This window comes from Galleria mellonella, unplaced genomic scaffold (genome assembly GCF_026898425.1).
Source record: "Galleria mellonella isolate WM207_F2 unplaced genomic scaffold, CSIRO_AGI_GalMel_v1 utg171, whole genome shotgun sequence".
NCBI lineage: Eukaryota > Metazoa > Arthropoda > Insecta > Lepidoptera > Pyralidae > Galleria > Galleria mellonella.
The window spans coordinates 6,240,046-6,253,469 of record NW_026442014.1 but is presented as its reverse complement, the minus strand read 5'-3'; the positions used below and the strand labels follow the sequence as shown (position 1 = coordinate 6,253,469).

At 31.2% G+C, this 13,424-nt stretch overlaps 1 protein-coding gene across 1 annotated transcript; it reads left to right on the top strand.

The window, feature by feature from the left end:
• The first annotated feature begins 9,365 nt into the window (after nucleotides 1-9,365).
• Nucleotides 9,366-12,742, top strand: LOC113518142 (mid1-interacting protein 1-B). The gene is made up of 2 exons (XM_026902921.3): nucleotides 9,366-9,592; nucleotides 12,127-12,742. Exons 1-2 carry the CDS (start codon nucleotides 9,549-9,551, stop codon nucleotides 12,584-12,586), a joined length of 504 nt encoding a protein of 167 aa, XP_026758722.1. The 5' UTR covers nucleotides 9,366-9,548; the 3' UTR covers nucleotides 12,587-12,742.
• Nucleotides 12,743-13,424: the final 682 nt, after the last annotated feature.

Below are 13,424 nucleotides of genomic sequence, written 5' to 3'. Positions count from 1 at the left end.
AGTATTTCCGAACCGATACGACAACATAACCTTCAAGAAAAGAGTATATTCCTTTTTAAAAGGCCAGCAGCACACCTGCAATGCCGCTGGTGTTGTGGGTGATCATGGGCGGCGGTAGTCACTTACCATCAGGTGAGCCGCATGCTCGTTTGCCCCCTGTGTTGTAAAAAAAAAAAAAAAAGTATAGAATATACGAATACATTCAATACTACTCCCTTAATTGCGTCTTAAGACATCTTGAAATGAAACACATTGTTACCTCTGTGGTTGTATAAAATGAAAATATGTTTATATGCGGGTTTAGGATTTAGAGAGATCTTAATGTAAAGAAAAACGTTAGTTGTTTCCATCCACAGAGTAATAACGTGAAAGTTTTTTTTTACTCACAAAGTAACCAGCACCATTGTAATACTTTTTATAACTGTCAATTGTAAATTTTTAAATACCGCTCTCTACTATATAGTGCAGCTAATTTTATGAAATACGAAATTAAACATTTTCAAAATTTATTGCATGAAGCTAACACAAGTGAATACTGTATGTATAATATTGAATGCATTTGTTAAGGAAATTGGCTGATTTAAATTGTTATATATGTTAGCACAAGTGGAAGCGAAAGTAATATAAAACCTAGGCTGGGCCCGAGTTCTAGGTCCCATAAAAGAAGTTTGTATGTGAAAATGGTACGGACTCACCTTGACTGCAGATTTAGCGTAAGCGGTATACGCTGAGGATGCACCAGGATTCAGGAAGCCACGCCACGTGAATGTCACAATGGCGCTGATCTATTTTGGTCTATTTGTGAAAACCACACTATATATGTTGGGTAAACAATCACTCGCTACACTTGGGAACGATTATAGGGAATGTCCAGGGAGTTCACGAGTTTTCCACACAATAAATAGGCACACAACACCAACCCGTTGCAGAGTGTTACGCGGTAGACGTTGGACTGAGGCCGACTATTTGTCTGTTTTCTTATGTCAGGGGAATCGGTAGAATATTACGCGATTGGAGGGTATTATGATATTTATAGGAATGTGACTTTCTTAAACAGCATTAGTTAATACATTTTATTTAAAGTTTATTTCACATATCTAACAATAAAGTGGACAAAAAATTTTACTTTTATTTACTACACACAATTCAATCTAACACTATATAGACTGTCTCCATACAAATCATCATCATCATCATACCAGCCGTTAACTGTCCATTGCTGAACTTAAGCCTCCACCTATTGAAAGGTTTTGCCAATAATTGCCACGCTTGCAAGCGGGTTGGCAACCTCAGATAGGTTTTGGTGATATTTAAAGAGGATATTATATCAGAAATTAAAATTCAAAAAAATTACCTGATCTGAAAAATGTTTAATTCAGTTACTTGCAACACTGAAAAGAGCTCGTTTTCTTTTGATTTAAATGAAATATTTGTCAAATTTAGTTAGCCAAACGCCAAATTAGCTGACCAAATTTTAACCTGTTTTTGAGACTCGATGCTTCATAATCTAAGAATGTAATAAACTCCTATACTTCCATATATTCTAGGAATACAAATACGGCTGTATAGCTTTGTACCTTTGCTTTTCTCGTTGTAGATAACTATTACAATATTACTAAAATATACAAAAGTCACCTCCTCATGTAGCTACCTTTAGGATCCGAAGCTTAATTTGATTAGCGACCGCAAGCGATAGAGTACGTACTCGAATGAGACATAGGACGGACCATGAAGTTTGGTGAATGAGTTGACTTGCGATACAATCTGGACGATTGAAGTGAATATGTGATTTAATATTTACCTATTTGATAGTTAATTAAACTAATAACCACAAATATTTCTGTTCGAAATCCAAAATTCGTTCTTTCTTTCTTTGAAAAATCTGAACGTGAATAGCCATCACTTGGAACTTTTATTATATTTTATAAAGGGACGAAAGGATTATCAATATAAGAGAATTGTGCAGCCCAATTGCTAGTAAGACATATTCTCAGTTCGACCTCTTGGCGACCCCCCTGACAACGATCTTAGCTAATTCTTAATAATCACACTAGGCCACAATAGGCCATCCGATTTAACATGGTAGCTTGTAACTGTATTTTCATCATCTCTCACCATTTTTTTCAATGTGAGCACTAACACTGTGTCAACATACATGTTGAAATATATATACATATTAATATTTAACAGGTTTAAATAAATGTTATGATTATTAATTAATATAATTCAACGATCGACAACAAAAGATAATTAAAAATAATTAAACGGCTTCAAAAAAGAACTTAAATCACTTATATTTGACTTATTATATTCTGTGTGTAAAATTTTAAGAAATATTTTCGTCAATTAGAATTTTAATCATTTTTTGCGATCAATATAATATTGTGTAGTAATAATATTTAAATTATGCGTGATATTTTAATATAATTATTTTTTTATATTTTTCATAATTATGAATTTTAATAAAAACATCGCTTTATAAGACAAAATATATACTACATATATACTTATTAACCTATATTACACAGTCCGAACAATTTAAATAATCTCCTAGCGAGTAATATAAAATTTAAACATGTTTCAGGAACAAAAATGTAGTTAGGTGAGGAACGTATTTTATTACTTAACACTCAACAAATTTTCTAAAATGAAGATTTAATTTTATTCAATAAAACTGGTAATATGGTAAACAGTGAAAGTAAATTTATTAAGTGTAGTGACATCTGTAGAATAATGTTAGTAATTAAATTAGAATTATAGCGCCATCTATACAATAGAACTGTAAACAAGTTAATTATCTTAGTTGCTTGTGCTATCATAAAATGGCGGGCGTACTATCTAGTAAAAAGTACTAGAATTGCTCTCTTGCATTGCTATCAAAAGATGGCACTAGTTACCTCTAATTTATATATTGTTTTAAAACTCTTTGTTAGTCGTTCTCAGCTTTTTTTTAAATGTGATATAAATTATTATAAAAGTTTAATTGAATGTTTGTAACTCAATCGCAGGCATTTTCAACATAAATAACTAAATAATAAAAAAATAAATCAGTCTTAGGTACATTTTAATATAATGAAAATTTCCTCGTTTTGGTTTAGATTTAACGCATTAATCCAGCAGACTAAGTAGACTTTATATAATATATACACCTTAAATTATATAGAGCAACAAAAACGGGACAACTTTTTGTCAGCTTATTAGCTGACTTGTTTTTTTTTTTTATCAGTGTTCTATATACTTACACACACAATATACCTTAACGTATAAATTTTTTAATAAATATTTATTATTTAATAAATAAAATTATTTATGGATATTAAAAAGTTGCAAAATTTATAAGGCAAAATAAATATATAAGTTATAAAGGAATCACTCATACTTATTTACCACGCAAAATTGAATAAGTTGACCCGCTTTTTTAGAAGCATTTATATGGAGATACTCCATCTATGTAATCTAAGACTAGAGCCTAAGCCGCAGTTTCAGAGACGCAAATGTGGTTCCAAATTCTTTTTACAATCATAAAGTTACAGTATCACTTACAAAAAAATTAATTAATATGACTGCGAACTATCGACTTGTATAGGGAGATAAAGGCAGAAAAACTTGTTAAGCTTGCTGGCACCAAATGTGTCAAACCGCCCCTCTGAAGGAATAAACTAGACAGTTTGTAAAAGTAAGAAAGTCACTATCGATTTATGTGGATTTTCCAAGTTAAACAAAATATTCCTATTCACAATGTACTTAGGTGCACACTCCATAAACAATCACATTTCGCTATGAGTAGTTTTGTCTGGTTAATAACTGACTAGATTGCAAGGTTCAGTAACATAGTTATCGACGACCTTTTTACTCAGAACGGTAAACTATTTCAATGAAGATAATTATATTATCTTCTTATTTCTGGATTGAACCAACTTTTATTTGAACCAATATAGATAACTAATTAGAATCAAAGTCCACAACCTTATAAATATTTATATTTTGAGTGTAAAATCGTGTGTCCGTAAGTAGATTATACCGTAACAAGCATCCTACTTGCGGAAGTAATCCCTGCTAGTTGTAAAAAAATTAAAAATCGCTTCCAACTTGATGTCATCGTAAAACACAATAACATAAACATAACAAAATATACGCAAATTTAAAAACCTACCTCTTTTTTTAGAATTTAAACTCAAAAATTTGACAAAATATCAATTTTTCAAATTATATATGATGATATTAAAAGATTAGAAGTTACATTTAAAAGGAGAAATATAACAGACAAAAGCAAACCTTTTAGTATACATTTATTTATTTATCTAACATTAAATTAACGGCATTTTGTTCAGATAATGAAACAAGGTTTTAAATTAGATAGATTATGATACGTGACATGACAATAACAAGAATTTAATTCTCGACACGGAACATTTAGAATTTGAATCTAAGGCGTTCTTGCTGATTTATCATACAATGAAAGTGAACGTAAACTTAAAGAAATCTCCTTTTTACCATAGATAGATAATTCAATTCCGAAATCTTTGGATAAACTACAATACCATAAACATATTATATTACATCCTTTTTCTGTAACAATACACAATTAAGTCTAAATTTAAAACACTAATAGCAAATAGGAACTTTTTATTCCTATTAAAATGTAATTAAATAGATATTACTGTGAATATGTATATTCATTTTTATTAAAGAAAAACGGATTCTGATGCAAGAGATCAGAGGTTCGCGTCATCAGTCTATAAGTTTATGTATAATTAGCACCCAGATCTCTGTAGGTTTTCCTACATAATTAATTATTTTAATCAAATTAACATATATATAAAATATATAAAGTTCTCAACTGGGTTATATTTTTATAATATTTTACACGTTGACTCCTCAAATTATGAACCTAGTTTGGTGATTCTTTTTTTTACTCGATTTCCTCTTAGTTGGATTTCACACACAAGCTACATAGAGTTGAGGTCCAGTAAATTTAATCCAAATTAATTAATATACTATTTATACTTTAACACATACATATATAAAATGTACAAAGCGGACCTAATATCAAAAACATTCTTCATTATTTTCAGGTGTTTAAAATTAACCTTTTGTATTTAACATTAACAATTGTGTTTTTTTATAAAAAGAAAATTGCTATCACAAATGCAAGTAACTAAAACAATAATTACCAAAATGGATTTAAATACTACATAGAAGTAACATTATCATTCGATAGATGGCACTAGTAAGACGTTATTGAGCTCATAATTTTACCTGACTAACGAAGAAAAGATGATTATGATTTTCGTTTTACGTATATCTGGATATTATATTAAGCACAACATAAAACCTAAGCAACTATAACGTGTCGTTAAATTTATCTTAATTGGAAGTACTGATTATAGAATTTTATTTGGTTTTATTTTGTACTAGCTTTATAAGACCAGTATGTTTATTGTCTAGGATAAAAAATAACTTATATACTTCTTCATCGTACGTGATTTCATAGTAATTGTTTATAAGAACAAATTAATGAACTCACTTTCACATTTATAATATAAGTAAGGGTAATCCATATACATAGATATTATGACTATATAAAAAACTATGTCAAGTAAAACCAGGTAAATCCCTTTGTATCTGCTACATAAATATTTCTCTAACTAAATAACTGATGAGAAACGTAAAATAAAAAACAGTATGTAATTCAAAAACTACAGTTACGTTACATAAACATTATTATAATATAGATCAATAAACTAGCTAGATCCTACATTTTGGGATTTAAAAAAAAATACTTGATAGATTTAAAATAAATTACTTATTATAAAAATAATTAGGCCAACAGTCAAGAAGAGATACAACTTTATTTATTTTTGTAAGTACCTATTATTACTTCACGTGCCAATATTTCACGTGAACTGATAAAATAATAAAAATAACAGAATGGTGCAAAGTCCGTAATTTGTATTTCGTGCATACAACACATACACATGCGTACATATCTGTACAAACTATGCAAATCGTGGTACATTACCTTTAGTTCTTTACTGAACATATTTCTTATATTTTTAACATCATTCTTTTTTTCATAATTTTTGGGTTCCATATCTCATAAGGAACAGAACCCTTATAAAATCTCTTCGTTGTCCGTCTGTCCGTCCGTATGTCGAAATCCTTTTTTTTAGGAACGCTTAGAGGTATCAGTCTGAAATTAATGTCAAATAATCAAATTTGCAATCCCTTGAAGCTGTGAAGAAATCATAGGCAAAGACATAGCACACCTGCAATGCCGTTGGTGTTGTGGGTGACCATAGGCCGCGGTAGTCACTTACCATCAAGTAAGCTGCATGCTCGTTTGCCCCCTGTGTTGTAAGAAAAAATACATTTAAGTCAATGCAACTAAAATATACAGCCGTTTCTTTAGAGCAAATATTCTACATTTGTAAGAAAATTAAACCCTATAAATTACTTCCCATTGACCTAGAATCAGAAAACCATAAATTTTAGTTACATTGCAAAAAAAAAATTTAATGTTTTTCTAAGTATCTAATGCACAGGGTAGTAATAACGTATCTATCGGTACATTTATACGCCACTTGTCTGGATAAAATGTCAAAGATGCAGAGTAGAGTTTACATTTAACATACATAATTGAAAATAATGTAGAATTAACATGTATGTTATCTACATTACTGTCTATTATGTAAAAAACTATCTTATACTATATTAAAATTTTTTGTCTTTATTTTTTTTTCCTTAAAAACAGAAAACCTTAGGTAACAAGTGACTTACATCCACATTCAACGCATATTCTTTTTTATTATATAGATAAATTTTCTTCTTGCCTAATAATTGATGAAGTCTAATATTTAAAAAAAATATATTAGTACAAGAGTTCAATATGAAGCGATAAATTAAAGTGCACAAAAGTAAATATCTACTTACATATTGTTGTGCCTACATAGCTAAATCATATGATAAAATTCGTCACTGAGCACCACATGACGTGATGTGGGTGTGGTAGTGTTCCTTTCATGCGAATACAGCGTGTTATGATAAGGCAAGAACGACAAGATAACTTGACCCCCAACGACTAGCATGTTGACAACAATATCAATACAAAATGAAACTCGAACTTTCGTCATCTGCGTTGTTTGGCACAGAGGACAAAGGTAATATTAAAGTCATATAAAACTCTTAAATAAGATTGTATTTTGATGAATATCAAAAGTTATTGGACATTAGAAATTTCATCATCATCATCGTCTCACTGCAATCCACTGCTGGACATAGACCTGTCCCAAAGTACGCCATTTTGTTGGACCCTGTGTTTTACGCAATTTTTTTATATTATTTTATATTAATACACAAATTAATTATTCCCAGCAATTTTGCGCAAATCGTCGCACCATCTTGCCCTATTCTATGCCTGCTCAAACGCAATCTCCACAGTAGAACACATTTACATTAAACGCCGTCGGTTCTGTGGCAAATGTGACTAGCCTAGTATCAGCTATATCATCGACTCAAGTTCTCTGACGAATTATTTTATTTAGAATCCGATCTCTCAAAGAAACACCGAACATAGCCCTCTTCATGAATCGCTGAGCGACTTCACCCACCGTCAATGTCCACGTCTTGGCAGCATATATAATACGAGTGCATTATTAGAATTTTTGCGTTTCACTGGAATTTTATTGTTAAATGTTTCCTAAGCACACATAATTTAATATAATAACTACCGGTTTAATTAACGTGTAATTAGGCCAGTCAGGCTCGCGCTCGCGTCACAGCCGCTCATGATTAAGGGTCCCTAATTAATCCCAAAACCAGTCGAGTTTTCACTGGAATGTTAGCATTCAAATTTTGCGAAGTGGATTATATTTATTTTAATTAGAAATCTTCTACCTATTTACTTGAACGAAGCCAAGACGTCACTAGTAAGGTATTAAATTTATTAAACTTTTTCATCGCCTATTGTGTATATTAAGTACCTACACAAATGGGGGCAATTTGTGTAGGTACTTTACATACAATACGAGTACACATTACATTCCTGAGACCTTTAGCCTTATTTTGAATAGTTCCCTTTGTTAATAGGTATTGGAATATATAAGTGTACATAATCATGTGCTGTCCAACATTGTATAGTATATACCTAATTAATAACTTACCTAATACAAAACATTAGATAAACATTAAAATTATTTATCATAACAAATACGTTTAAAAATATAATCAGTAGTATAACTCAGTAATCTGAGACAATAGTCAACTATAATTTATAGCTATTGTGATAAATGTTTCTACTTTTCCCGTAAGAGGTGACTAAGGGAACTTAACAGTCGAGAGATGGGCTGCACCGTCCCACTTAATACCTCATCAAAGTATAACTACGGTTGTTAACCCTACACTGCGAGAGAGAAAAGTATTGTTAGCAATGGGGTCAAATAGCCCTATTACTAGCAATATATCTTGTCAGGTCGATCTCCACGTAGTTACCCCTGGCAACCATCGTGGCTAATTTTAATTGAATTCGTTAGGATAGGCTAACTGACTTGCTTTCATCCTCATCAGACATCTATCACTGGTGCCCCGCCAATGTATACCGATAGCGCAGATAAGATTACAATACCATTAAAAAAAAAAGAAACAAAAAAACGCTACACTGCGTTTGACTGTACAAAGTCGCCGCTCAAGAACCTTTCTCCCCCCATCGGTTATCGGTTCTTCAAGCTATGTGACCAACCGGTTGTCACTTCAGTTGGTTATCTTATACATACACACTATCTATCATTATTTTAAGTACACATAATGAAAGTCCACATATATATTAAGTGTACTAAAATAATTATATATAGTCCTGTCATCTAAAGATCATTCAGAACACATCACAAATTTAGTCTAAATTTAGCATTATAATTTGGTAACTAGCTAATACAATATCTAGGTTTGCTAGTTATGTATCATTATTAAACAATTACTATTTTTCTGTGTTTTATATAATCAAAACAAAAATATCATCAACCATATCGATAAAAAAATTCTTTCCTTTCTCCCTGACTTTCAAATACAGCCCGCGAAATCCCAATTTCAGTGTCCAATGAAAAAAAAACCAACAGTTTGAAACGGCCAATCACAAAGCTTGTATGTGGTGTGACTTTAGTAGAACGCACCAAACGCTCATTCGAATATTGAGTTTAACGTTGGTTTAAAAAAACCTGTAACATTTTTGTACATAATACATCAACAATCAGTATTTTAATTATTATACGTTTAACAATACATAAACATTTAGTATTAATTATGAAGCTACAACACACTGATAAAACAAAGTTCGCTTCCCCCGCATCGTATGATCGCATCATATAAATGCGAGGTCTCCCCTCCTCTATTCAGACGTCAAATCATTTTCTTGTGTACGGTCGTTTTCATGATCGCGTCGTCAGTCGCGTTATTTCGTAAGCCGTGGTTGCAAGCGTCGATTTTACAGTGACATCAGTAAAATTTAGGACGTTTGAGTGTTCAGTGATATTTAGTACATTAAATAACACAAGAAGATGTCGTTCAACACCGATATTTCGAGTAAATTAGAAAACAGCAGGTACGAAGTGTTTGATTTTTAAATCCAATGATCGGCCACTGTCTCGTCCCTTGAGGGCCTATGTTATGTGGCGTTGTGATGTTATGGTTTATTTGTACGTGATGCATTCTTGAGTGTCGTGTTGCAGTGTTGCACACCGTGATGACACCATTCCTAGAATTGTTTCGTTGCAAGAAAAGCCAACGCCGTACCCTTTTAGACATGACACCATTACTGCCACTTAAAATATTCTTAAAATCAAAATTAGAACTAATTACGTGAAGATCAGGCCAAACCTTCTGTTTTTCTCGAAATCATATGATGTGATCCTATTCATTGATGAGGTTACTAGAAACTACCAAGAATTACTTACTGGGCGTGCGCGGACATCAATGACTCAGGCAATCGGGATTAGCTGGCTTGACTTCATTTTGTTTTGTAATACGTGTCCCATATCCTCTCACTGTGAAATTCATATTATAATAGATTAAAATGAAGTACAATTAAAAGGCACAACAATTATTAAGTATCGGATAGATTCTAGGTATATAACGAACCTGAATATTAACCAGTCATTGATTTAAATAGATTAACCTAGTTATTTTGAATGTATATTTAAGTCTATTCAAACTAATATATATTTAAATATTCTAAAGATATTTGTTAAAATAATTTCACAATAATATTATGTAATGGTTCAAACAATAATATTAATTATGTAAGGCAAAAAGTGATTTTGTCATCATTTAATTACCTATAATTAACAAAATATCATATATTAGCTATTAATATAAATTGCCATGCTGTCACTGGTTTACCTTGGTGACTTACTTTCACAAAGTAGCAATACTATTATTTGAACATTTATTTGCATTATAATACCACCCATGTCAATCCACCCACCAAATTTAACTAAATCTAAAAAGGATTAAGTACTTATTTATTTCACACAATATATATATAACCTATATATTTTTTATTATTAATCAGTATTGTCAATACTCACCATTGTAGAAATGATTCTACTAATAAAGTTTATCTTTTGAGTAAGTGGGAATAGTAAATAAATACAACAGTCACTTCATCTCATATAGTTATCGGTCAACCATTGTTGAATATAAATATCTCTATACTTTCCTATATTTTGTGGTTTGAAGCATTATGCAGCCAACAACAATATTCTGCAAATATAACCTATTATATTGATTTGTTCCATAGTAGTTCCATACAAAACCTTGTCCAATCATCCATAACATAACTCGAGTGACAAAGTACATATTTATTTAGGGCAAACACTGGATAATGATAACAAGTACCCATTTTTGAAATAAGGTATTATCATATGGCACCTTAGTTTCTAAGTAATGTTCACACAATCACTGCACACATATTGCATAAATATTATATAGATTTAGTATTAATTGTGTGAAAATAAACCTAGTTCTTCAATAGTTGACATATGCATATGTAACACCTTACCATATCTTCTACACAGAACTCAAATCAACACAATTTATAAAATATTTTAATGATGAAAAAAATGTAGTGGTGACCACATCACCATAATATCTGCTATAATTAAAAATACAATTGATTTTCAATAATTACAAACTATTTGAAAAGTACAAAATAGTTTAGAAATTAAATTTCATAATATCATGACTATTCATGTAAAAATTAGTAAATAAGATTCACTTTATTTTTTCATTACACTTCATGTCCTTTTAAAATGACTCATTGATAGTAATTTCTCAGATTAAACTATTATCCTGCTTTTAATGATGTAATTTTCATTGTGCCACTTCATGAATTTTATGCATTTATATCTAAATATAATGAGGAAATATTATTTATTTATCAACTTACTTCAAAAAGATACAGGTTATAAATTCAATTACATTTTTTTTTTTTGTTTTTTACTTTTCATAATTCCAGCAAACCTCAACCAAATTCTAAACCGATTTGGAAAATTCTTTTTTTTTTTACCTAAAAGACTATACTTATTTCTTGGTTGGTCTCAGAAATTTTATAAAAACTAGTTCAGTGATTTATTTTTTAAATGAATATAACTGTTTTTGTCACAATTGAAGTCAGTTTTTTCAAGGAACACAATCTTTAGTTATAGTTGATAAATTCAATAAATACTTTAAACAAATTTATGAATCTTTCATCTATAGAAAGCTAAATTAATGGCAAGTAACTTATCTACATGAGAGCGGGTTACTAGTATATTTATAATAAGAATTCCAAATGAGATTTTTGTTGAATCAAGTGTTATCAAGGCTCAGTTACACTTTCATTAAATTACTTATATTTTTTCTAATATACATTTATGTCTAAATTAAATATTACTTAATTATATTAATCAAGGATGCAGGTGGCTCAGAACCGTTCTTTATGGCAGTCTATAGGGGAGGCTTATATCCAGCAGTGGATGGATAATGGCTGAAATAATGATGATGATGATGATATTAATCAATTTAGTTTTATTTTATTTTTAATTTCTGTCAATTTATGACAGTTGAACTGACCATATCTTTCTTTATTTGTTACAGAAACACTCTGCGAAAAATTGCCCGGCATGATGACACTGAGTTCTCTAAGCAGAGCATTCTCAACGACATGGAGAAGTTCGTCAAAATGGTCAATACCATGGACGAGACCGTGCTTGTACCCAGCCGTTTGATGAACCTGCCGCAAGAAGGAGACGACGACCCATTCAACATGTTCGCTATGCTGAATGAATTAAAGACTGAACTATTATGGGCAGGAGATGCTGAAGAGCACGTAGAGAGAGGCAGAAGGGTATCTGATATCAGCGACACGGAAAGTGATGCGTCTAGTGCAGCTGGAGACTCCGGTATCGACGGCGAGGATGAGAGGGAGTCGGCGGCGCGTGCCGCTGCAGCTTGCCGAAGGCATCTGCGTGGTCTCAGGCGGTCTCTGCGCCACTTGACTGCCGCCGCAGCCCACCTCACGAGGTCATATCAGGAAGAGGTTGGCGCACCGGTATAGGATAATACATTTGTTTCCTGTGATCAACGCCTATCCCTCACGCGCTGTATATATAGAATAAGCGGCCCGCAATGTACATATAGTTTATAGGGCCGATCGTGTATGGGAATCTCAATAAGTTAAACGCGGTTATTTAATAAATTTAATTTTCAATAACTTATTTTTTTTATTTATTCACTCACTAACTGTTACCCGTGGCTTTGCCACCGTGCATCACATTTAAAGTTTCATATGTGTTGAGTTACCATGTAACTTATCCTCGTAACAAATTTTATTCAAATCCATTCAGCCTTTAACATACAAAATATCTTTACAGCCTTTCACATTTCTTACATTTGTAGTATATAGATTATAAATTTATACATCAAGTTAAGCTACAGACACCAAAATAAGTACTCTCTAGTACCAGTAGAACACCATAGACTTATCAGAATATATCTTGAAATATTAAAAATTGTTCGACCCTCAGATTATTTACTACTGCTACGACCTTTATAAATAGATGATTGGTTTAAAAAGTATGACACGATTTTGCATTGCATAAATAAAAAATAGACAAACCACTAAGGTTAAGGTTACACACAATGACGAATCTACAACTGTAATGAACACCTTATTATTGAAGGCCGACAGTTAAATTATCGTATTTCTTTAAATAGATTCCTAGATAATTTAATAATATATGAACGTAATTCAAAATAATTTATTAATAATTAACAATAAAAATCAACTATTGTAAAATGCTATCAGTAAACACGTCAACTTATATAAATTTATCAGAATTTTCTTTAACATACAATGCCATAGACTATGATTCATGCATTCATATTACTTGGCA

Coding starts and splice junctions, on each gene's coding strand:
- LOC113518142 (XM_026902921.3), top strand. CDS start 9,549: ATGTCGTTCAACACCGATATTTCGAGTAAATTAGAAAACAGCAG. Junction 9,593..12,126: donor AGTAAATTAGAAAACAGCAG/GTACGAAGTGTT, acceptor TATTTGTTACAG/AAACACTCTGCGAAAAATTG.